Source organism: Sarcophilus harrisii, chromosome 5 (assembly GCF_902635505.1).
Source record: "Sarcophilus harrisii chromosome 5, mSarHar1.11, whole genome shotgun sequence".
Lineage (NCBI taxonomy): Eukaryota > Metazoa > Chordata > Mammalia > Dasyuromorphia > Dasyuridae > Sarcophilus > Sarcophilus harrisii.
This window is the reverse complement of record NC_045430.1, coordinates 256600562-256628547: the sequence shown is the minus strand read 5'-3', so window position 1 is coordinate 256628547 and position 27986 is coordinate 256600562. Positions and strand designations below refer to the sequence as shown.

General features: G+C 34.6%; 1 protein-coding gene across 1 annotated transcript in view; it reads right to left on the bottom strand.

Annotated features, from left to right (window-relative positions):
- Positions 1–27986, bottom strand: part of KCNH8 (potassium voltage-gated channel subfamily H member 8) — a 381840-nt gene that overhangs the window by 264406 nt on the left and 89448 nt on the right. Inside the window, exon 2 of the mRNA XM_003772021.2 lies at positions 13872–14105. Coding sequence (XP_003772069.1) covers positions 13872–14105 — 234 coding nt within the window. The remainder of the gene's footprint in view (positions 1–13871; positions 14106–27986) is intronic.

The window sequence follows — 27986 nt, the reverse complement described above, 5'->3', positions numbered from 1 at the left end:
TTTGAAAATATTGATACATTGCTATTCTGAAAAGTTGTTAAATGTATCCTACCCAACGATTGGGATCAGAGAACTTTTCAGTTAAGAGGACGTTTATTCCTAAGTTTCTCCCTGGGACAAATCATGTCTGATTTACATTCCTATGTAAAAGTTTTCCACTGTTTCACATCACAGGTGTATGGAGGGGGATACCTGTTGCCTCAGTCTACAAGCCAATTCTCAGTATTGTTTGCAGGCTCTAGGATGCCTTAGTTGAATTCTTACTGCCCTGTATCTACCACATTCTGCAAGGAGGCCTTTTTTCTGGTCTCCTTTGCCTCCCCTTTTCAGCCAATAAATCATAACTTTTTATACCACCTTCATCTCTTCCTTAACCTGTAAAGGGATAAAGTGGAAAAAATGTGATAAGGATGAGAAAAGGAACCATTCATCCCATAGCAGAGCAACTGGACTCTTCATAAGCAAAGAGTATTTGGTTTATCAATTAAGAGAACATTTAAAATTCCAGGAATAAGTTTTTTCCTTTTAATCAAGATAAGCATTGAAGGGAATATTTTAGGGAAGGGTAAATGGATTTTAAAATTTATAATGATAATCTTTTAGTGAATATGAGAAAGAGATGGGAAGTCTTTCCTTTGGGGACCACAGAATATAAATCCCAATGTATTTGCAGAAGAAAAAATGCTTTACAAAGTTCTAGAGGACTAGAACCCCATTTTTTGCTGACATACTTTTGCACTACTGATAACTATCCACAAACTTTGTTTTTAAAACCTTTTACTCCAAGGTCCAAATGTCACCAAGAATTACCTTGCAATAATGAAGCTAGATTATAAGGACTAATATATTATTCGAAGGATGTGAAAAATATTTAAGGAGGCAATTTTTACTTCAGGTCCTTAACTCAATAGGCAGGTAGGAGGTGCACAGGATAAAATGCTGGACTAGCCTCAATCATTTACTAGCTCTGATTCTGGATAACTCACTTGGTCTTCATCTACCTCAGTTTACCTCCTAGGGTTGTTATAAGGATCAAATAATATTTATTTATCTAATATTTATTATGTTCTTATCACTTGTAGAAGTAGACACAATAAATTGTTGTCCTGTTCCCCATATTAATACAGTTGCAATGAATGCAGTGTTAAAAAAACACAAAACAGCATGAACTCTCTCATTGTTTTATAAATCAATCCCTAGTAGAGTATAATATGGAGGAAAGCACACCAAATTGTATGTCAACAGCCCCAGGTTCAATTCCAAATATACAGCTTACAACTTGGATGAGTTTAGGTGAGTGATTTTACTTCCTTGACTTCAGATTCCTCATTTGGAAAATGAAGGGGTTGAATTTTCTTAATCTTTATGGCATCTGTGATTCTAAAATTCTGAAAGAAATTGATCTTACTAGAATAGTTTTATCACTCACCTGACAAATAGACTAAAAAATTTACCTGCCTTTGATGATAGAAACATAGATTTTGACTTGGGAATCATAGTTTTTACAGATTAAAAACCAGGACTTGGGGAGGTTAAAATTTTTCCCCAAGGTTACACAACTAGTGTCAAAGATGAGATTCAAACTTAGCTTCCCCAACTTCATTAGCAGAACTCTCTCCACTATATCACAGGGTAAAAGGGAATTGCCCAGAGTCCTATAGTTTGTCAGTGTCACGGTCTTAATTTGAATCCTGCTCTTTTCTCCCCTAATCCAGGGCTTTCTCTGTTAAACTGCACTGCCAAGGATTGATTCCATAATAAAAAATAAGAACCCTCATACCTGAGACAAATAGATCTTTCAAACATGAATCTAGAGCAGAAAAAGAACCTCAGAGGTTATTTAGTCAAACTGCTCTCAAGTTAGAAATCAAGGAACTGAGGTCTACTACTAAAGGAAAGTGATTTTTAAAATATTACGTGAATAGTAAGCTAAAGAAGACTTAATCTCTTTCTAAAACTTATAGCAATTATTCAGGTTATCCTTAAAATGAACATTTTAAAGCAGAGTTCATGTGACATTTCTAATTCCCTATGATATCTTCCAGGCTTTCCAGTTTGCATGAAGAGAAATTTCAGATACAGTTAGAAATTCTTAATAAAGAATAGAATCCCTATGGAATAAGATTTTTTTTATTTAATATTTTGTTTTTTTTACTAATTACATATAAAATTGCTTTAACATTCTTTTTTTTCCCAAGTTTTAAGTTCCAAATTCTCTCTCCCTCTCCATCCCCTCATTGATAAGGCAAACAATTTGGTATCAGTTTTACATGTGCAATCATGAATATATTTATATGTAAGATACAATGTTTTTTTACAAAAAAGAAAATTACCTTAGAAAATCAAAAAATCATGAGTTTTAAAAATATTCATAAAATGTATTTCATTGGCTTTATTAATAAAAATTACTTATGATTTTTAAAAAATATCACTTTTGGGGGTGGGCAGAGCCAAGATGGCAGAAAGTAGACAGGTTTTTGAGCTCTTCCTGGCTTCGCTCAGATCAACACCAGATCAAGTCTCTGAACTGGTTTGGAATGATAGAACCCACATATTGGAGTGTAACAAATTTCCAGAAAAAATATTTTGGAAGAATTTCAGGAAAGGTCTGTCTCAATTGGGCCAAGGAGGGGACTTTAGCCTTGGGTAAGTTCAGAGCAGCACAAGAGAGACACAGGATGGAAAGGCTTCAAAACACTAGGGGAATCTAAGGAGAGCTCATAGGCAAAATACAGCAAAATTTGCTACTCTGTCTGGGTTTAAATGCAAGTGGATCAGCAATCTGGGTGTGAGACCTCCACTACAACTACAAAAGGCAAATAGTGAGGCCCTGAAACCAACATAACAGGTGAGACTTGTCCAAAGCCACCCAGCATGAGAAAGAAGTGGCAGCACTGGCTCCAGGGCAGTGTGAAGTCACAGTGGCCTGTAGTGAAGCTTGGGACAATCTCCTCTTTGCCCTAAGAGAAAAAATGTGCAAAAAAGCAAAAAGAGCTCTGACCATAGTTTTTTTTTTTTTTAGAAATGGGGAAGAGCAGACCTGTCATCAGACCCTGAGGACAGTAAATGCAAAACATCTCCATATGAAGCCTCAAAGTGTGATATAAGTTGGTCTCCATCTCACAAGGCTCTCTTGGAAGAATTAATAAAAGGATCTTAAAAGAGAGAAGAAAAATGCAGAAAGGAAATGAGAGCTCTGGAAAAGGAAATACAGAAATTGTCTGAAAACTTGTCCTTAAAATAAGTTTTGGAAAAATGGAAAAATAAAACAACTTGTTAAAAAACAAAATTAGTGAAATGGAAAAAAAAATCCAATGAACAAAAGAGCTCATTTAAAAATTCAATTGGCCAAATGAAAAAGGAAATAAAAAAGCTAACTGAAGAAATCAATTCACTAAAAATTAAAACTGAACAAATGGAAGTGAATGACTCAATGAGACATCAGTCAAACAAAATTTTTAAAAAATGAAAAAAATAAAAGAAAATGTAAAATAATTCATGAGGAAAAACAACAAATCTGGAAATAGATTCAAGAGAGACAATCTAAGAATTATTTGACTACCTAAAAACCATGATGAGAAAAAGAACCTAGATCATGTCTTTCAGGAAATCATCAAGAAAAATTGCCCTGATATTCTGGAATCATAGAGTAAAATAATTTTTGATAGAATACATCAATCACTTCCTAAAAGAGACCCCAAAATAAAAATGTCAAGGAATATTGTAATTAAATTCCAGAATTATCAGTTCAAGGGAAAAAATGCTGCAAGCAGCCAAAACTATCTATCTATCTATCTATATCTATATATACATATATATATATATATATATATATATATATATATATATATATATATATATATATATATATATAAGCCACAATCAGAATTACCCCAGGACCTAACAACTTCCACTTTAAAGGATCAAAGGGCCTGGAATATGCTATTCCAAAGGGCAAAGCAGCATGGATTGCAGCCAAGACAGCAAAATTAAGCATTATCGTTCAGGGAAAATGATGCACCTTCAATGAAATAGGTGAATTTCTTTTCTTTTCTTTTCTTTTTTTGAAGAAAAGACCAATTTTATCTTCAAATACAAAACTCAAGAAAAGAATTAAAAGAGAAAAAGAAGGTTTGTAAAAGTTCAAATGTTTACATCCCTATATGAGAAGATGACATGTTTAACTTTTGAGAACTATTTCTTTGATAGGATATATTTAGAAAGTTTAGGTATAATTTGACTTTATTATAATGATATAAAAAAGTAGGGGTGAAAAAGGGATTGTACTGGAAGAAGAGGAAAAGTGAGGTAAAATGGGGGTAAATTACATCACATGAAGAAGCAAAAAAGACCTACTACAGTAGGGGGATAAAGGAATGGGAATGAATATTCTGTGAACCTTAATCTCATTGAATTTGGTTCAAAGGGATAATTATCAAACATATTCAATTTAATATAGAAACTTGTCTCATACTATAGGGAAGTAAGAAGAATGAGGGGAAAGGAAAGGGACAGGTAATAGAAGAGAGAACAGAAATAGGAGGGAAAAGGGATAAGAAAAGGGAGAGAAAGCTTTAAAATGAGAGAGCAGATTGAGGGAGATGGCCAAAAGTAAAATCCTGGTGAGAAGGGAAAGGGGAAAGGAAAGAGAAAAGTGTAACTGAAGAAAATAAGATGGAAAGAAATACAGTTAGTGATTTTAAGCTGTGAATATGAATGGGATGAAATCTCCCACAAAATGAAAGAAGAGAGATTAAGAGCTATTTTGCTCAACTGTATGTCAATAGATATAATACTCTAAGTGACAAGGATGAATATTTACAAAAATACAGATTGTCCAGATTAAAGAGGAGAAAATAAATTACTTAAACAGTCTTATTTTAGAAAAAAAAAATGAACAAATTATTAATCAACTCCCTAAGAAAAATCTCCAGGGCCAGGTGCATTTGCAAATAGATTCTACCAAACATTTAAAGAACAATTAATTCAAAACTATGCAAACTATTTAGAAAAATAGGGAAAGAAAGAGTCCTACTAAATACCTTTTATGACACAAATATGATACCTAAACCAGGTAGGGTCAAATCAGAGAAAGAAAATTATAGATCAACCCTAATGAATATTGATGCAAAATCATAAATAAAATATTAGTAAGATTATAGTAAGTTATCAATAGGATAATACACCATGACCAAATAGGATTTATACCAGGAATTCAGGGCTGATTTAATATTAGGAAATCTATTAGCATAATTAACTATATCAATAACCAAACTAACATAAATCATATGATTATTTCAATAGAGGTAGAAAAAGCATTTGCCAAAATCCAGCACCCATTTCTATTAAAACACTACAAATCATAGGAACAAATAGCGTTTTCCTTAAAATGATCAGTAACATTTATCTAAAACCATCAGCAAATATCCTATGTGATGGGGATAAAACAGAAGTATTCCTGATAAAATCAAGATTGCCCACTATTCAATATTATATTAGAAATGTTAGCTTTACCAATAAGAGAAGAGAAATAAATTAAAGAAATTGGAGTAGGTAATGAGGAAAACAAATTGTCCCTCTTTGCAAATGATATGATAGTATAAGAATCCTAAATTATCAACTAAAAAACTACTAGAAACAATAACTTTATCAAAGTTGCAAGATAAAAAATAAATCCACAAAAATCATCAGCATTTTTATATGTGACCAACAAAGTCTAGCAGCAAAAAAATAAAGAGAAATTCCATTTAAAATAACTATAGATAATCTAAAGTATTTGTGAGTCTACCTGCCAAGACAAAGTCAGAAACTATATGAAAAAATTTACAAAACACTTTCTATGCAAATAAAGTTAGAGCTAAACAACTGGAAGAATATTGAATGCTCATGAGTAGGCCAAGCTAATATGATAAAAATGACAATTCCACCCAAATTAATCTACTTATACAGTGCCATACCAATTATATTGCTAAGAAACTATTTTATTGAGTTAGAAAAAATAATAACAAAGTTCATTTGGAAAAACAAAAGATCAAGAATTTCAATGGAATAAATGAAAAAAAAAAGTGGCATAGCTGTACCAGATCTAGAACTATATTACAAAGCAGTGGTCATCAACACCATTTGGTAATGGCTACGACATAGAGCAGTCAATCAGTGGAATAGGTTATGTTCACAGCACCCAATACTCAATATTTACATTAATCTCATATTTGATAAAGCCAAAGACTCCAGCTTCTGGGATAAGAACTCAAGGTTTGACAAAAATTATTGGGAATTAATATGGCAGAGTAGGCATAGACTCACACCTAAAATCCCATAATGTTGAAATGGGTTCATGATATAGACAGAAAGTCATACTATAAGCAAATTTAAAGAACAAAGGATAATCTACTTCTCAGATCTCTGGAGAAGGAAGGATGTTGTGGCCAAAGAAGAACTAGAGAACATTGAACATGAAATGCAAAAATGGATAGTTTTGATTATATTAAATAAAAGCGGTTTTGGTAAAAACAAAACCAATAGAGACAAGATTAGAAGGGAAGCTATCCAAGGGTTCAAATAAAGGTCTCATTTGTAAAATATATAGAGAATTGACTCAAATTTATAAGAATACAAGCTCTTCTCCAATTGATAAATGGTCAAAAGATATGAACAATTTTCAGATGATGAAATTAAAACCAATTTAGAGTAATAAAATACTCTAAATTATCATTGATCAGAGAAATGAAAATTGACAGCTCTGAGGTACTACTATATAACTCTAAGATTGACTAAGATGACAGGAAAGGATAATGATAAATGTTGGAAGGGATGTGGTAAAATACACTGTTGGTGGATTTGTGAACTGATACAATCATTCTGGAGAGCAATTTGGAACTATGCTCAAAGGGCCATAAAACTGTGCATACCCTTTGATCCAGCAGTGTCTCTACTGGGTCAGCATCCTAAAGAAAGCATAAAAAAGGGGAAAAAAAAGACCCCAGTGTACAAAAATGTTTGTAGCAGCCCTTTTTATAGAGGCAAGGAACTGGAAACTGAGTAGATGCCCATCGATTGGAGAATAGCTGAATAAGTTATGGTGTAGGAATGTTATGGAATATTGTTGTTCTGTAAGAACAGATTATCAGGATGATTTCAGAGAGGCCTGGAGAGACTTACATGAACTGATACTAAGTGAAATGAGCAGAACCAAGAGAAAATTGTACTCAGCAAAAATGAGATTATGTGATGATCAAGTCTGATGGACATGGTTCTTTTCAATAATGAGGACATTCAGCCCAATTCCAATAGATGTGAAATGGATAGGGCCATCTGCATCCAAAAAGAGGACTGTGGAGATTGAATGTGCTTCACAATAGTATTTTTACCTTTTTGTTGTTGTTTGCTTGCTATTTGTTTTCTTTATCATTTTTCCCTTTTTATCTTATTTTTCTTGTGCAGCATGATAAATGTGAAAATATCTAGAAGAATCATACATGTTTATCATATATTAGATTACTTGATATCTAGGGGAGGGGATGAGGAAATGGAGGGAGAAAAATTTGAAACTCAAGGTTTTGCAAGGGTGAATATTGAAAACTATCTTTTCATGTATTTTGAAAATAAAAAGTTATTATTAAAAATCCATTTTTGTGAGTGCAATCCTCACCACAAATTTGGAAAATAAATAAAAGATTTTATTAGTACCCTATTTTACCAGTGGCAATTAAGGGCCTGAGAAATGAATTGATTTGTTCAAAGATACATAGTTATGAACTGGGAGAAGGGGATTTTGAATGCAAATTTATTGTCAAACCAGTTCTCTTTCTGTTCTTCATAACATCTATATGTTTTTGGTAATAGAATAAAAAAGATACACTAGAGAATCAACTTTTCTCTGGCAAAATTTTTGGCAAAAATAAACATTAGTTATCTTTTTAAAATGTCATGCTTGGGGTTATACTCAACAGCATAAACTTCAAAGTGTAACTGAAACTACAATTCTGATAGGTAGCCAACTTAGATGCCACCAATGTCAATTACAGAAGTCAGATACTCTGTATGTTTAAAATTTTAATTTCCAGCAAAGCCTGACTTTATTATTCATCCTTGATCCACCCCCAAGACTTTGCATTTTTCCTACATAAGGGCCTCATTTAAAAAATACCCATAGGGCATAATGAAATATTCTAAAAATGATCAGCTGTGTCACATTGATGAGTGTGGCTAATAATATACGCCACCAAGAATACCTCAAATATTGACTGATCATTCCCGAGTGTTACATTTCTCCCTCTATTCTCCTTCACCAAAAAGCTCATTGCAAAAAAGAAACAATACATGGAATTTTACTTTCTCTTTTCTTTTAGCATTCATTGCATTTTCCCCATTTGTTTTTTCTTGGGCCAGTCTTGTGATGTGATCTAGATAATGCCAGTATGAAAATTCTCTTTTCCACTGCAGCCTAGTACTTGTTGTTCAGTTGTTTCAGCCACATCCAACATTTTATGACCTCATTTGGAGTTTTCTCGACAAAGATACTGGAGTGATTTGCCATTTCCTTCTCCAGCTCATTTTATAAATGAGGGAAACTGAGGCAAACAGAATTAGTGACTTAGCCAGGGTAGAAACTGTCAGCTAGTAAGTGTCTGAGACCAGATTTGAACTCATGAAAATGATTCATCTTTACTCTACTATGCCACCTAGTTGTAAAATACTTGCTAGGCAACTGGGACACTAATTTGTAACTTGTGGAGGATTACATGTTCAGTTTATGCCAGGGGCTGGATTGAACTTTGAACTTCTTGATCTATAGACTGGCTGTCCACTCACTACATGATGAATTTTTCACCTTTGTTTGTGTCAGTGATCCTTTTGCCAGGCTGATGAAGTCTACGGACCTCTACTCAGAATATTTTAAAAATATAAATATGAAATAATTGAAATAATGTGAAATATGTGAAATAATCACCAAAAATATATATATTTTAAAAGCACAAGACCACTTTAGGCATTAACTCATGCCATTATTCTATGGAGGCATCACAAAATCTTTAGCTGCCTTCATTCTAAGACAATTGTTATATGCAAGTTAAATAGGCCATAAATATACTGAAAATGTACTCCTCCTTTCAAAGGCATGTCACACACTCTGCTCATTCTCAAAGGAAACACATTCATTATTGCATCCCTGAACCTGTGTCTCTATAAGAACTTTCTATCTGTTCTTCCGACCTTCTAGATAACATATATTAGATAGTCAGAGGACTTGAGTTTATAGGTGACATCCTGCTGAGAATGATAACTGATATAATGGGTGACAGTCAGGCTCCCAAAAGATTTTTATGGGCTGCAGGACTGGACTCATTCCTAAAAGATACAATTTGGAAGGAATAAATAAAAAGGTTTTTACTTTGTTTAAAAAAAACAGTTTCATATGTATACATGTTCATGGAATGAAAGTTTATTGTTGAGGATAGGAGAGACATGAGAAGTTATGAAAAATGATGTGAGGCTTTTGTAAATTCAATAAGAGTGTGATATGGTAACCCCTAAAATATATTGGGCTCCTGGGCTACATTATAGCTGTTATAGCTTTTAGGAATAGGGCAATGATTTACTCTGCCATCATTGAATGGTATCTGAGATATTGTGTTTAGCTCTGGGAGTCAGATTTGAAGGAGACTATTGATAAGCTGGATAGCACCCAGAGGAGAGCAGCGATGATAGAGAAGGGCCTTGAGTCCATGGTGCATGGGAATCAATTAAAGGAAATGGGAATGTTCAATCTGGAGACAAGAATCCTCAGAGGGGAACATGACAGCTCTACTCAAGTGTATGAGGGGTTTCATGCCTTTCAGAAAGTATTAAACTTGTTCTGTCAACCCCTAAAGGGAAGAACAAGAAAAAGTAGATGGAACTTGCAAATTTAAGACTGATGTCAGGAAAAACATTCTAATAATTCTAGCTGTGCAAAGGTGGAATGAGCTGCCTTAAGAAATGATGCATGTTACCCCTATCCCCAACTCCCCAATTTTTTAAACAAAAGCTTAAAGCATATGTGTCAAGTACAAAATAATGGGGTTCCTGTTCCATATCAGTTAGAGTAGAGGAATTCTGAGATCTTTTCCAACTCTCAAATTCTAGGATTATGAGTTTGAATTTAAGCTCTCCGTCCTCACCTTCACACTTCTTAAAACCTTATTTTCCCCTTAGCACAGTGTCCAGTACAAAGTATATGCTATCTAAGTACTTGCTCCTCAAGGTTCATTTTTAGGGCTACCTCCTGATAGGAACCTTTCAGCTTTTTGCATTTGTTTGTGCTGTGCCCTCCTCTTCCACAACTACTTTGTATATTATTTGAATTATTTATCTGTTTATATATGATCAGAGATTTTGAATAGTAAAGGACTCAGGGGTTGTCTAATACAAACTCCTCATTTTATGGAAGAAATATCTGAGAACTAAGGAGGCTAAATCATTTTTCCAAGGTCATATGGATATCTGAATATAGGTCATTGGATTCCTGAGCCAGGATTCTTTCTCCTTTATCTGTTATTTCTTACTGCCCCCAGGAACCCAGCTTTTGTGTTTGACAGCATATGATATCTGGCACTTTGTCCTTATTACAAAATTAGTTTAATTGAATTGAATATGCCCCATGCAGGACAATTCAACATAAATGTGAACATTTTTACTATATCTCTGAGGATCTTAATTATTGATTAGCTTCTTTATAACTTATCATCCTTGTGTTCACTATTGCATTGAGTTAAGATATGTAGGTAGATATTCCCTCCAATAAAACAGATTGTAACCTCTCTACACCTGAAGAAATGACAGGTTATTAGTCAGTTGTAGTATGGCTAATTCTATGTGATCCCATTTGCTTTATTTCGTTTGTTTTAGCAAAGATGCTGGAGCAACTTGCCATTTTCTTCTGCAGCTCATTTTCCAAATATAGAGACTGAGGCAAACAGGCTAAACCGACTTGCCCAGGGTCATACAGAGAAGTGTCTAAAGCTGGATTTGAACTTGAACCTTCCTGATTGTAGAATGAGTACTTCATCCACTATGCCATTTACTTGCTCAGATAAAAACTTATCAGCCCACTTATCACATGAATATGAGCCTCTTCAAAATTAATGAGCTTGGTCCTTAGAATATAAACTTCATGTCACTAGGCTCAGACTCAAAAGGCTATTGCCACCGAGTATAATATAGATAATTCAGGGTCATCTCCACCTTATAACATGGTACTGATGAAAAATATTCATGAAAAAGTGATTTTGTTTTGTTTTCCATTTTGCTTGGTAAATTGAAGGGTATGTCTGAACTTTTCTTATTTACTTAAGGAGGTAAATTATGTTCCTCATCCCAACTCACAGATGTTTTTTGGAGGGAGGTAGCAAAATAAACCATAAGGAACTGATGTCATGTTTCAAAGTAACTATGCTAAGTAATCAAAATTCAAGGGATTTTGTCCAGTATTCTTTGTGGACACAAAGAGAATGTGAGTATCTTAAGGATAAAGAAAATGTCACTATTTTTGTGTCCATAATACCTGACATATAGTAGGTGTGTAATAATAAATGTTGAATGAATGAAATAATTTTATTCATGAATAGATGGCATTATCCATTCTGTGTTCAGGACAGCAAATCACATGTCTTAGAATTATCAGCCATCCAAGAGAATTGAAATCTGTAAATACAGACTTAAAAAATGAATGATTTCAATCAAATTATCTACTCTTTATTCAAGGCAATAAAGACTCACAACAAAAAGAAATCAACCAGTCTAAAGCATCAGAATCTCTAAATATAAAAATTTTGTGAATGAATGAATGATTTCATCTGTGGGATGGGTAGTGTTAGGTAATCTATGTTCAGGATCATAAAAACTCAAATATCACAATAATCTATTATAAAAGAGAACTGACATTTCCAAAAAGAAAATTTCAAAACTATTCAACACCAGTTTGGGCATGACAGAAAACACTGGATTCATTATATCCTGAAAATGAACTGTCCTGGAAATTCCTCTATGAACAAAGAAAACAGTATTTGAAAGGGTTCCCCCACAGAGCAAGTCATTTTGTAAAAGATCTTTATTCCTAAAACTAGGCAAGATCTTTACCATTATTGCAATTTACTTGAAATCATCACATAATTTTAGAACCTTGGAAGTTAAACTACATTATAGATCTTTCTTTTTTTGGTCTGGATACCATGTATATTATCCAATCCGATGATTTTTTTTTTAGTCTGATGATTTGTTTTTAGAGTGTAGTACATACTAAAATCACAGAAGTGACAAATGGAATAATTCCATTATCTTCTCCCTATAAGCCACTTTCAGTTCTACTTTACTCATTTTCATCAGTAGCAACACCATGCTTATAATTACCAAGATTAGCACCTCAGAGACTTCTTCAATTTAATTTCCTTTATTTCTCTTCCCCACTCACCCCACACCAAATCCTCTTAGTTGCCAAATTCTGTTCATTTGACACTTCCATATCTGTCCCATTTTCCTCTACTTACATAGTTAGAGCACTTATCCCTTGCCTAGACTATTTTAACATCCTCCTAGCTCATCTCCTGACTTTCAATGTCTTCCCTTTCTGATCTACACTCCACATAGCCTCCAAAATAACTTTCCTAAATTTTGGTCTGGCCATATCACTTCCTTGTTTAAGAATCTTGAGTGGCTGCTTATGGCCTCCACATTTAAAATACCATCTCCTTCCAGACTTATCCTCCCTCAGACTATCTAGACTATTTATACCCAATTAAACTGACCTTCTGTTGATCCTGGATCTTGACATTTTATCTCTTGCCTCTATAAAAAGGCCTGGTCACGTGCAAATGCTGTCTGTCCTTCAGTCTTTGAATGCTTTCCCCTTCATCAACTTTGTCTTTTGGAAAGCCTATTTGCCTTCCTGGTTCATCTAAGTTGCTGGTAATTATGTAACACTTTTTACATTTTAATTCTCCTCAGGTGCCAGTGCTATTTGTTCCAAAATAACTGTGTATTTATTTAGCTGTATACATATTTTATCTTTTGTTTTTGTCTTATCCTTTGTTTTTATTTTTATGTATCCAGCCTTTAGCACAGAGCCTTGCTCATGAGAGCTACTACAGAAATTGCTTGTTGAATTGAACAGAGATTTTTTAATCTGCCAAAGCAGTTTGAAACGGTGACTTCATAGCTGAACAAATACACAGGATCCTAGGTCATTGGAACTGAGGAGGAAAGATGTATAGGAAAAACAACTGAATGAGTATCTTCAAAGTTAATGAAGTTGATCCTTGGACAACAGATTCAATGTCACCAAGCCCAGATTCAAAAATGTTTCCATCATAAGAAGATGTACTACTGGTTAATGCTACTGTCATAAGCCTAGATGATTCAGGGTCACTTCTACCTTATAATGTAGTACTGGAGAAAGATTTCTTAAAAGAAATTATTCTAAGAGGTGTTTTGTTCTCAGAGATATTTAGGTGCAAACTACTGAAATCCTAGACCAATAGACATTAAATTTGGTAGGATCTAGCAATATATGGCTCCTATTGGTATAATCTTTAAGAATTTTTGATCACCTCTATACCCCAAACAGTCACCAAAGGAGCACTGAAGTGTAGGAACTTAATATATTAATGGTTACAAGTTTTCTTAACATTTTCAGGCAGATTATCCTCTACACACTTATTTTGTTAAGAGTCAGAAGAAATTAGCCTTTAGCCTATTTTATTTCACTTCTAGGGCATTTCACAAAACATTACTCAGCTTGGATAGGGCTTACAGAGTAATTATCCAGTTGAATGATGTTGACATTCCCCAATGGATCCCATAAATCTGGTACTGATTTTAAAAAAACCACTCACCGTTCTTCTTGTAGAACATAATTTCTCCCTTGAATTCTGTTTTTTCTTCCAATGATTTTTCTATCTGGAGTGTCAACTGCTCATTTGTCTCACCACCAAAGAGAAACTTACAACTACAGCTCTTCTGCATGACCTCTGTGCGGGCAAATCCAGCCAGCTCACAGAAGCCATCGGAACAGTACACGATAGGGAAACCCTTGGCCACCTGGGCGTTGGCGAGGATGAAGTTACTGTCTGTTGAACAACATGGAGAGGAAACAAGAGTTAGAAACTGGCATGTTTACAGCATGTTTACAAGAGAACATATAGCACACTGAAACCCAGCATACATGGAACCAAAGAGGGAAAAAAAACAGAGGTAAGCAACAAAACCATTTAATGTGCCAGGAATTGCATCCATATTTATAAGCTGGCATTCAACAAACATTTATGAAGCATTTATTATGTACTGGGACTGCGCTAAGCCCTGGAAATACAAATAAAGGCAAAAGCAAGATTTCCATTTTCAAGGAGCTCACATTCTAATAAGGGAAGATATAATGTCTATAACTGAATATATAAGATGTTAATGGAGCAAATGGAAGGGAATCTCAAAGGGAATGATAATAATAGCTGAAATTTACATAGTGTTTCATTAAAGTCTGCAAAGGACTTCATATGCATTATCTTCTCTCATTCTTATAAGAATCCTGGCTATTATTATCCTCATTTATGGTGGTAGAAGTTTAGAGATGTTTTTACTTGCCTGTCCAAGGTCATGTTTCCAAAAAATGTCACCTCTTGGAACTTTTAGTTTTATTCAAGTTTAGCTCAAGTGCCAATTGCCAGGCAAGAACCTTCCTAACATTTCATCTCTCCAAAAAGTTAGGGCTTCATTTTCCCTTCCAGCTATTACTCTTTATGTATTTCATATTGACTTGAGTACATGTTTTTCCTTACTTCAGTCAATTAGTCAAGAAACATTTATTAAACATTGATTATGTGCTGGGCACAGTGCTAAGGGCTAAGGATACAAAGAAAGGCAAAAACAGCTCCTCCCCTTAAAGAGTCTATCTTTTAATGGAATAGATGACATAAAGAATAACTGGGTACATGATAGGTATATACAATATAAATTATAGGTAGTTTTGGAGGGTATTCCCTGGGGAAAGGAATGGAGAAGAGTGATTGGGAAAAGCACACTGCAGAAGGTGCTAGGCTTGAAGAAAAACAGTTGGAAGTGAAGAAGAAGAAGTAAAAAGTGAACTTCTTTTCATTCTTGTCCTTATATTCTTAGCCTAGGATAGTGTTTGGCACATTTGCTATTGTTGAATCATTTCAATCAGGTCCAACTCTTTGTAACCTCATTTGAGGTTTTCTTGGCAAAGGCAATGGTTGCACATCTTCTCAGCTCATTTTAGGAGATGAGTAGCTGAAAAAAGCAATTAAGTGATTTGCCCAGGGTTACACAGCTAATAACTATCTGAGTTCCACATTTGAACTCAGGTCCTCTTGACTGTAGGGCCAGTACTCTATGCACTGTGCAACCCACTATCCATCTGGCACATAGTAATCATTCGATTTATTTTTGTTGTATCAAGTTGAAATGTCAAAGACAGAATTGAAACTGATATCTCCCAACTTCAAGTCTAGCTCTATCTATCAAATGCTAGCACATCTTAGTTTTGTTATTTATGCTTTGGTTTCTCTTCAAATTGGCTGCATCTTTCACTTTTTATTGGCCTATTTTAGGAACTATAGATGATATACATATAAGATACAATCCTTGATTCAAAGTGCTTACAAGAGAAAAAAGACTAACATACATAAACAGAGCAATAATAATAATATAAAATTTAAAAATAAGTAGTGTATGTAAATACACTAATATACTAATTATACTAATATACTAAATATACTAAAAATAAGTAGTGTAAAAATAAATAGTGTAACCAGTCTGTTATGGTGGTAGTGAGAATTTTGGAACTTCCTTCACAAATGAAATGAAATCACAAAAGAAAGAAAGAGCAAGAGTGAGAACAAGAATGATAATGAGAGTAAGAGCGGGGAGAGATAGAGACAGAGAGAAGAGATGGACATACAGAGACAGAGAGAAGAGACAGACGGAAGGAAGGAAGGAGAAATCATTGGATACTGCAGTAAACTTCATATAAGAGTTCATATTTAAACTGAGCTTTGAAAAGTAGCTAGAGGTTAGCTATGTGGAAAAGATTATGAGAATATGCCATGTAAGGATCTAGGAGCAGACAGTGGGTTCCATTGTGAAAAGGAATTTTAGTTAGGGTACAAATTGTAAGTCATGTGACAGAGTAAATACTATTTTATTCAAGCTTCTTCACTAACTATGGAGGTAAAAAGCAGTGCATCTATGTAGTGAAGTAAATTTTCAAGATTTCACTGCTGAATGGCATATAGTATATGTGAGTGCATATGTTTGTATATGTGTGTACATATGTTTGCTTCAATTAAACCATTAACATACTCATGGGCAGCAGTTTGTGAGTGGTCTTGGCTTGGATATAACACACCAATTTGTACTGCTGAGACTCTTCAAACGCTGGATGTCTTTAGAGAAATCTTGATTTATCCTTTATTCCATTGTGCTCTAATGCAATGAAATCTGAACCTGTATTATACAGTATGTATCAGGAACTGTGCTCAACATTGAGCATACAAATATATATAAGCAAGACAGATCCTGTTCTAAAGGAAGTCACATTCCATATGGGAAGATATAATATGAATGGGGTATTGGAAAGGCTGGGGAGATAGGGAGAAAGATACATTTGAGGTAGGGTGATGGTGAGGAGATAGGTAGGAAGGGAGGGAAACAAGATTTACTTATATACCAAGAAGTGGGTAAGGGGAAGCCACTGACAAGAAAAGCAAAATCTAAGTGCTGGGGATGACATAGTTCAATGAAAAGACCAGTTGATTGGAAGCAAAGGGAACATTCAATCCAACTGAGGAATTGATGGAAAAACTGCTAATTGAGTACTTTGTGCCAAATATTTTGCTAGACACTTGGGATAGAAAGGTCAAAATGAAAAAAAAAACAAAGGTCCTGCCTTCAAGGAACTGACATTATAGGGATTTTATATATATATATATATATATATATGTGTGTGTGTGTGTGTGTGTGTGTGTGTGTATTTATATATGTACAAACATAATCCAATGAGTAGCAACAATAATTATGAGGTCAGTTCAGTGAAAGAAGAAGATGCATTTGGATGATCAGGAAAAACTTCTTTAGAAGATTGTGTCTGAGGTGAACTTTGGGATAAACTGACAATTCTAAGAGGCAGAGATGGGGAAGAGGGAATGCATTGCAGGCAAGAATGAGTGTGCAAAGGTACAGAAATGGAAGGATGTCTCTCTCTCTTGCTCTCTGTGTGTGCGTGCGTGTGTGTGTGTGTGTGTGTGTGCACACGCAAGTGCAGGTATGGGAGATTCTCAAGAAAATCAACTTTGATCAATAAAATTCAGGAATAAGAATAATGAATAATGTACTGGAAATGTAGGTTCAAACATTACACATTATGTTTTATTGGGCTTATGGTCTGGGTTGCAGAAAACAACAAGTCAAGGTCATTGAAAGAGAGGAGAAGAAGAAACTAGAGATTCTGCTGTGGGGAAGAAGAGGTCGAAGAGGGAGTGAGAAGGAGAGGGAGAGGGAAAAGAAAAGGGAAGAAGTGAACAGCATATTGGTCACCATGCTAGAGAATTCTAAGGACTCAACATGAAATCAATAAAAGAAAAAGTCACATTTGATAGGCTTCTACTTAAATTTGAACACCATGAATTAATGAGATGCAGTTTTTCAAGTATAAAGGTAAAATCCTGAGTTTAGGTTCAATATTATGTTTTAGGAAGTAAATTTTACAAGTATATTAAGGGAGAGATGGAATTTAATAGCAGTTCATAGGGAAAAGGATTAAAGTTTAATTGGCTACACTATGAGTAAATGTGGATATAGCCACTCAAAAATTAAATCAAATTGCAGATGTATTAAAAGAGGTATGTTTTCCAGAGGAAAGGAAGTAGCAGTCTATCTCTCCTCTTCAATGGTCAGAGAGCATAAAGTAGGGATGATACATTTCAGATTCCCTAGGCAACAGAATGGCGAGGGGCATATCGGCTAAATGGGACGCACATCACATGAATAATGGGTGAAAAAACTGCTGGAAATTTAGCCTAAAGAAGAAAAGTCAGAGAGACATGATATTTGAAGATTTATTCCATGGATGACAGATTGGCTATTGATACATAAGAAAGAGAACTGTGATCAATAAGAGGAAAGAGACCGAGATCTAATTTCAAATTGAGCTAAAAATTATTTTTTAACAATTAAAACTGAAGAAAATGGGTGAATGACTTCATAAAGCAGTGAGGTAGCTAATTGTCATATATTGTAGGAGAGATTCTTTCACAGGGGCATGGGAGAAGAGAGAAGATTCTATCAGCCATGTTAAACTCAGATGGGAATGAGGGTCATTTAATCATACATAAGAATCCTTGAGGGCTGAATAAAGATTTAGAAAGCCACATGCTAACATCAATGAATATTATGTATATTCTACTGATTTTTCTTTATTTCCAGATTATATTTTAAACTAGTTTGACTTTTACTTGGGAGGGTTGTGGGCACACAATAACATTGATAGCTTACATTCTCAGAGAATTTTAAGGTTTGCGAATCACTTTACATAATATTATCTCATTTGATATTAACAACAACCATGAAAGGTAGGTAAAGAATATTTTCATTTTATGGATGGAGAAACTGAACCTGAGAGAGGATTTTACTGATTTACCCAGGCTCATCCAACAAGTCAGTGTTTGAGGCAAGATTTAAACTTCAATTTTCTTGACTTGGTCCAACAACTTATTATTCCTTGATGAATTTGTTATTTGGGACAAGTCTGGACAATTGCATATTTTCCCCATCCTATCTGATGTAGAAGAAGGCTACATCTCCTCAATCATTAGAAGTATCTACTTCATGAAATTACCTTGAATTACTTCATATTCATGATATTAATCTAAATGTTATAACTTCCCTAGTAAAATGTAAGCTTTTTGAGGGGAGATATTAGATTTCTATCTTTAATGCTAAGTATAGTGTTCTTTATAAAGGAAGATCTTATTGAATGAATAATTATTAAAAAGAATGGTAGCTATTGCATTTCCTGAAAGGGACCCCTAGATACCATTTATTATAATCCTTGCATTTTACAAAGGAAGAAATTTTGGTCCAGGGCAAGGGGCTTGCCTAAGATCTCATTGTTAATTACTGACAAGGAGGAAACTGGCATTCAGATTGTCTATTCAGTGAGTTTTCCATTAGGGAACTCTCTTTCTTGGGAAATGGCTCAATCTGGTAGAGAATACAGAAAGAAAGAAAGAAGAAAAAAATATTCTCTCCCCAGAAATCATGGTACTTGAAGACTAGGAAAAAGGGAAGTTTTTCCCCTTTGACAGTTGATGTAAGAGATGGTGTAGTCAGTCTCAGGCTCATAGATTTAGTGAGTCAGTCAATATGATTGTATTAAGCACTTAATAAAGAATGACAAACCCTATATTCAAGATGCTTACATTTTGATAGGGCAACACAACACAACACATACACACACACACATACACACACACACGCACACACATCCCCAAACCAGAAAGTTAAAAAAGATGGGAAGAGACTTCAGAGGCTACCTAGTCTAATTCTATCATTTTCAGATAAAGAAACTGAGTCCAGAAAGGTAGAATTACTTTACCAAGGTGACAAATATTAAAAGACCTTTGATACTAAATGTGGAGTACTTTCTAATACAGCGCTATTGTCATCTCTCCTTGCCTGACATGACAATAAGGACTTTTCCCTCAACTAGTAGTGATGGTAAACAAGTACCACAGAAGCTCTGCTATAACTCTAGCTTTTCCAAAGTATTCCCTTTCCCCCATGTTTCTCCTTTATTATTCCTATGAGTTCTCTGGGACCATCTTGGCAGTTTGGCATACTAGATTTAATCTGAGAACAATTTAAAGGCAGAAATGTAAAGTCTCAAATTTAGGTTCAAAAATCAATTTTACAAATATAAGAGGAATACATTGTAAGAATGTATTGTGTGAAAAAACATCTGTGGCTGTTTGTGAATTGTATGCTTAGTAAAAACCAAGTGTGATGAGGCAGCCAAAAATTAATGTAATTTTCAGAAAGATATTGTTTCCAGGAATAACAAGATGATAATCCTCGTGTCCTACCTTTGCCAGATCACATCAGTCATACTGTATTGAATTTTGGTTAATATATTTTAGGAATATTATAGACAAACTTCAGAACTTTCAAAAGCGAACAATGATGATGATGAAATGCCTCAGGTCCAAGACATACAAATGCCAGCTTACAGAATTTAAGGATATTTAATTTGAAAAGTAATAGATTAAGAGAAAGAATGAGAGTTGCTTTTTAGTATAACTCTATTTGAATAGAATCGTAAAATCACATATTTAGAGTTTGGAGGGGGCAGATCTCAGAGACTATTGAGTCTAACTCTTTCAGTTTATAGATGAGGAAACTGAGGTACAGGGAAGTTAAATGGATGACACAAGGAAATACAGATAGTATCAGAAGCTGGATTTGAACAGAGGCTCTCCATATAACTCCAATACTAAAACTCTATCCTCTCTGAAGCGGTATTAATCTAGTGCTGTTTGTCCTCAGAAGGTAGAATTAGTAGCAATTTATAGAAATTTTATACTAGCAAATTATAGAAACTTATTTGTAGAAATAGCACATTAAGATCTAATGGAGGGGAAATCTTCTCAACAATTACAGTCCTTCTGAAATTGAATGAGCAGCCTTGGGATATAGTGGCATTCCTAATTGGAGGTCTTTAAGCAAAGACTAATACCCACTGGTCTAGTGTATTATAGTGGGGGTTTTGTTTTAGATGTGGGTTCTACTAAATGGCACTCAAGATTTCTTCCAACTTTAAAATTCTGTCCTTTAATAATTTTCTTGGTGACTCAGTCTAAAGGACCAGAAGGCAGCTAGTGGTTCCTAGCTCTACAACTTTAAAATAAACACTTGGAACCACTTTGCTTTTCCAGCCACAAACACTATGTATTGAATTTTCACCACAGGGAAATTGCTACCTTGGAAATTCAGAACTACCTTCATCTGATTGCAATTGTCAATCTTATACAAAATCCTTTCCTAGTGACTCAGAAAGGCAAGTTATTTCAGTCTCTATTGATGAATGATTGAAACATCTCCACAGAGCTCTGAACTGGATTCGGGCTGATATAACAGGGAGCCATTCAACAACTCCCCTCACTCTTTTTTTGTTACCTCATATTATTCTTTACAAGGAAACCATAGTGTTATTTCTGAATTTTGATGTAGCAGCTTCTATTAGAGGTACTCATTATGAAAATAGCCAAACGAGCCCAAATACTCAGCTCCAAGACCACTCCTGAGCAGTGAGGCCATTGAATATGTCCTTTGCCTGTAGTTAGTTCCCCCATCCAGATGACTCCAAGAAAATGTATAAAATAGAAAGGCTGAGCTAGATGACCTTTTATATTCTAAGAATCTATGAAATCCATTTACTTATCCATTCACTTCTTTTTATAAAATTTTACTTATCTTTTTTGTCTTTAGTTTCCAAATATTTTTAGATGATTCCTACTTTATAAGAGATCTCATAATAAAGTAAAGCAGTTTAGTAAAACTAAGGATATAATGACCTTGGGGGCAGCTAGGTGGTGCAGTGGATAGAGCACCAGCCCTGAAGTCAGTAGAATCTGTGTTCAAATTTGGTCTCAGACACTTAAAACTTCCTAGGCGTGTGACCTGGGCAAGTTACTTAACCCCAATTGCCTCAAAAAAAAAACAAAAACATGTATATATACTTTACTTGAAAGTACATACATTGTGCATTTGTAGTACCCCATCACATTATTTAATATATATATATATATATGTATATATATATATATATATATATCTTTTCTTTTTTCCTATTGGAAAAAAAGAAAAAATATTTTAGTGTAAATATGCATAGTCAAGCAAAACGAATTTCTTCAATGTCTGCAAAAAAATTACATACATTCACACATACACACACACACATTCACACGTATATAGTCACACACACATATTTCTACATATTTTAAGTGTATATGCATATATATACACAATATACATATCTAGTATGTGTATATGAATGCACATACATGTTTCTACATGTATATGTATGTGTGTGTGTGTTTATACATTTTTTAATGTTGCTGCCATCGGAGAATGTACTTATTTGAGCTTTGAACTATCCATAGTTCACAGATCTAGCAGTGGAATGGACTCTAGAGGCCATCTAGTCCAACCCTCTCATTTTGCAAAAGAAAAAACAGTCTCAAAGTAATTAAGTGCCTTAAAAGCAGAGTTCCAGAGCTGGAAATAACCTAAAAGGCCATTTCTTTTGCAAAATATCAAGTTGAGTTCCAGAGAGATTAAATGACTTAACATAATGATAGAAGGGACCTCAGAAGCTATCCTATTTAATCTTCTCATTTGCAAAGAAGGAAATTGAGGTCCAGAGACATTAATTGATTTAGCATAACTTTTGTGGACAATAAGCATCACACGTGGGATTTGAACTCAAGCCCTCTCATTCCTAGTCAGTTTTCTTTCTACCATACCATGGTGTTTCATGGCAGGTGACACCTTTTAACAATACCCTTTTAAAAAAAGCAAATTTAAGAGTTGTTCCACACTCACCCTGCTCCCCCATTCTAATCTATCAATTGTCTTTACTCCATAAGAGCATTCATTTCCAGGAGTATTTCATTGCAGGTAGCCCCTGATAAAGTTCAGGGAACTCACTGTATGAATAGTGCCTTATTTAGAAAACGCAGGGGGCTCCTTTTGTATGATATCTGCTTGGAAACACATGTTTAATTGAGCACCAGGACTCTATTCCCCAGAGAAGAAATATGACATTTACTTTAGAATGAGGTAAAACAAAGCAGGCCCAATGGATGCCAAACTCACAATGGATTCAGAGCGATTCTTACATATGCTAAAGGTATTTAACCTTTTAAGGAATCAATTATACATAAGGAATCAGTATCTAAACACTGTCCTTAACCTTTCTCAGCTTGCTTCTACCTTGCTTTTTTGTACACATTAAGCTCAAAATATCAGTAAATAGTATTTTGAAACCCATTTACATATATGAGAAACAAGAATTTCCCTAAGTGTGTTTTTTGGGAAAGCATGTCAACACCATTGACCGAATTCTTTGACTTCCCACTTCATCCAAAATTGATTCTCCCTCCTATTATTCCAAGTGGACTTCTGAGCACTTTCAGTGGGCTCCTTGTTCTCTCATTTTCACCTGACATGATATTTATGGATGGCTCTCCTGAATTTTCCAGCCTTAACCACGTTCAGATTCCCTAAGGGCAATTCATCAGACTCTTTCATTGGGAGAAGGAATTCCCCTTACCAGAAATTCACAAATGGAGACTATATGATCATTGGTGGGGTGTAATCAGAGGGGATTTTGGGTCAGGCGTGAGTTAGATTTGAAGTCACTTCCATCTCCAAGATTCAGTATTTCTGGATGTCTTTCCTGTATCTCCTGTGTATTTTATTTCCTTGGTGGTGTGATGGCCAAAGACTTTCCTTTATATCTTAGCATTTCCAAAAGAAGCACAAAGCTACCATAATCTCATTACATTCACCATAGCCTGGTTTGCCCACAATTGTGAGAGTTAATTATTATTTTTAGTGTTGGAATAATTATTAGTGGAGGAGAGAAGTAAGCTGGGAATAGCATATTAGTCTCCTTGGCCTTCTTTCCAATAATGCCATTTCAAATGTTGGCTATCACTGAAAACATATGAATATTTGCTTTTGTTTCATAAAATATGACTTTTTGATGGATTCTCCACACATATAATTCATATTCCTGGTATCTAACACAATACTTGGCATATAATAAGGTTTTAATTAGTATTTGTTGATTGATTGATGGTTTTGATATTGCTGTCACAAACTGGCCTGATCAGCGTAAACTTATAGACTTCAGTGTAGAAAAAAATAATCTGATCATAACATTCAAAATAATTCATATTATTTTCAAGTTTTTAAATTATTTAAGGGTACTTTATAGTGTACTGTTTTCAGATTCAGTTTCCAACTTAAGCACGATCCCATGACGATGATACTTGGTACAATCATTATAAATTTAAATGACAAATCAATGAAATTGACTTGTCTATTCCTTCATTCCTCTAGGCCTAGAAATGGAAGAAATGATCTTAAATTGGGAGAGGAAGGACAGGAGAGAATGGGGCGTATTTTCCATCACAAAATACAACTTTTAAAAATAGGTATACAATACTCATGACTTTCCCCATCTACAATGACATTTCTACTTTTCTCAAGGTACTCATGGTCAATCATATGATCATTCTTCATTATTTCTTAAGTATTATTATTTACAAAAAATATTATTTGCTAAATATTTTTAAACTAACAAGGGATAGGAGAATTCATATCTTCAGTAACAATTGATGTCAAGGACTATTTTCTTTTTGTCTGAATCACCTAACTCAGTCTCTGTCATATAGAAAATACTTCATCAAGGAATAGACCATTTTCCAAAAACATACTGGGGATTGGTAAGTTGTTCTAGGACACCAGAGTACATATTACTCTCTTAAGAGCAGTCATCAGATGAGAACAGACATGAATATGAACAAATGTATAAGATTATCCATCCATTGGGCAGTGGCCTGTAGAGATATTTGTAACATAAATTAAAGTGTAGCTTAATTTTCCACTTTATAGATTTAAACTTTTACATTAAATGATCCTTCACTTCTTCCTTCCAAACATAGAACTCAATTGGTTTTTACTAAAACACACAGCATTGAATGTCAATGAAAATTTTCTGGCTACATTAGTCAGCTAACCTACTTTGTCTGTTGCTTGGCAGAGACCCTTTGTGAAAGATCAGAATCATGGATTTTTAAAAGTCTGCCTTGAGACTTGCCAATATTTTTGATTTAGCCATTTCTTAAACAGAAATCAAAAGTTGTCTTTTTCTTTATTTCCCCCAAATACTATTTGTTTGCTATTCAAAATGCTTTATAACCCATCTTCCTCATGTCTTTCCACCTTACACTCTCTCTCCTACTCTTACATTCATTCTTCGATCTGTGACACAATCCTCTTTTTTCTTGTTTGAACAAGAAACTCCATTTTCTAATAGGCATCTTCACAGACTGTCTCCCATGCATAGAAAGTTCTTCTTTTTCATATCTATTTCCTAACTTCTCTTCTTCTCTTGCTTTTTTAGAATACACTTCTCTCTATGTGTTTCTCTCTCTCTCTCTCTCTCTCTCTCTCTCTCTCTCTCTCACACACACACACACACACACACACACACACTCCTTTCTTTGAATAGCCAGTGCTTATAACAGTTCCTAATAAGTAGCAGGATCTTGATAGATGTTTACTGACAGATTGGCTAAGGATATGAAAACTATAAGTACCAGACCACAGCTCTATGATGTGAGTTTACGTCAGTGTAAATAAAATGTTCCTGAAACAACATAAAATCTTTTTTTGCAGATAAACAAGTAAATTTGAACGTAAACTCAATTAAGATGAGCGGAATGACAAAGACACAAGAGAGCATGATTCCATTATACTTGGTACCAACTAGATCATTTCTGGGTCACTGTGGTCAGTTCTGGTCACTGCGCTCTCTAAATTATGGTGAGACTGATAATCCCAAAGAATGCCAATAGGATAGTGAGAAGATTAGAGATCATGCCATAATTTGATGAAGGAACTAGGGATGCTCAATCTGGAGAAGAAAAACTCTAGCTTTTTGTAGAATGCCATAATAGTATTCAAGTACTTGGAAAGCTGTCACCTAGGAAGAGGCATAAATTGATCTTAGCTTGGCCCTAGACAAGTGATGGATAGAGGTTGTAAAGAGGAGGACTTCAGGAGGATTAAACCACTTTAGAAGGGAATGATTTCACCTTCTCTAGAAGTTCTCCAAGTACAGTTTGCATGACTGCCTGGGAAGGTCATAGAGTTGATCCCTGTTTAGGTGTGGATTGGACTAGATGGCATTCAGGTTTCTTCTACACCTTAAGTTCTGTGTCTCTTTCCAGATGTGAAGGGCCACTTGGTGATGTTTCATTCTACATTCCCAAACACTCTGTACTATGCATCAGTATCAGAGAGAATACCTAGTTAGATCTATAATTAATTACTCATCAGAAATTCCCATAACAGATGAGAAGACAGGAAGAAAGTGATAAAGAAGATAATACTTTGTTTTTTTGTCAGAAGAGGATTGAAAAAAATCAATAAACAAAAAAGCAGAAGAGAAATCCATAGGATGCATGAACTTTTGCCTTTAGTACTGAAAACATAATGAAAAGAAGTGACCAGGATTTCACCTAATTTATCTCCCTTCCTTTTCCTATATAGGTATGGCTTATGAAGGAAGAAATCACTTAGAAAAAACATGAGAAAAAGATGCCAACAGAACAAATTATATTTCAAGAACAACAAAATTAAATGGTAAATATACATAATGCATGTATGAATTATGAGCACACTTCATGAATACATGGACATATATGCATATAGGTATGGATATATATGCACATATGTGTATACACATGCATTTTATATATCCATTAAATATTTAACATATCTACTATATATATAAAAACATCCATATCTATGAAGATAAGTATAGATATGCCACATTCACACAATATTTCCTAGTATTTCTTTTCCCCTACCAAGTACAAAATATTGGTTCACCTGTTAAGGAGGAGCCTTTGACAGTTGAAAACAAAAAAAATTATGCATTTAGCTTGATCTCAAATAGGCTAGATAGGTATTTTGCTATCAATGAACAAAGGGATATGAAAAGTTCAGGTTTTTTTTAGTTATTTCTCTAAATTTAAGAACTCTTGCAAATTCAGGATTCTGAGGTTAAAACACCTGAGTTAATAAATGTGACCTAGCAGAAAAATGGACTGACCTTTCTACTTTAGGTTCAGGCTTTCTTTGTACCCTGCTGATCTAACATGATTCAAATCCTTTCCATAATTTGGTAGCATTTCTCAGACTCATTTAGGTACTGCACATTCCTTTCTGCTCCATAGCACTCAGGTTGGATTAGACAGGAAAGATTAATAGCTCTACAGTGGATAATTGTAATTTAAGTAGCAGGGAACCCAGGAGTAAACAAATTTGATAGTTATAGATATTTTATAGATATGAAAAATTATATCTTTTTATTGTAGTGTCTCATGGGAATGCCAGGAAAATGAATCATGACAATTATAGACATTCTGCTTAAAAGAAATCTCAGGGAATTTGGGTACTAGAGAAACAAAAGCTTAGGAGTGCTCAGTCGGCATTATCAATCCCAAATGAGAAAGGGGTCAGTCAGCTGGAACAGTTGAAGAATTGTGAGTAAACTAGGTGAACTATAGCATCTCCTAAGTTCAGACAACACATAAGAGACATTCAGTAGATGGAACCCAGAGTTGTACACTAAAGTCTCTAATAGCCTCATAGACAGGAGTTGAAATTGCATTTTTCTCCCTTTGTGGAACTTAGCACCCCACATTTGGATCTCGATATATAATAGATTTCTAGGAACTAGGGGGTACTTTTTGGTCCATAGGTACTGAATCAATCATTCAGTGAAAAGGTCAGAGTATCTGCTATATGTTTGGATGCTTTGTAAGATGCTGGGAACACAGAGAAAAAGGAGGGAGAAGGAAGATTCTAGGAAAATGGTGGAGTAGGTTGGTAAATTTCAAATTCTCCAGATTTCCCCTGCAAATAGAACACATTTGTGCCTCAGAATGAACACAGACTGGTGAAAAATCAAGAAGACGTGGGACAGAATAAGGGTCCTCCAGGTACAACTCAAAGAGATCTGAAGAAAGTTCCCAGGCCAGGGATTAATCTGTGTGAAATACAGATATCTCCAGGCTAGTTCTGCAGAAACATTAAGTGGGGAGCCCTGAGGCAAACTAGTTTGATTGGAACCTCAGCAG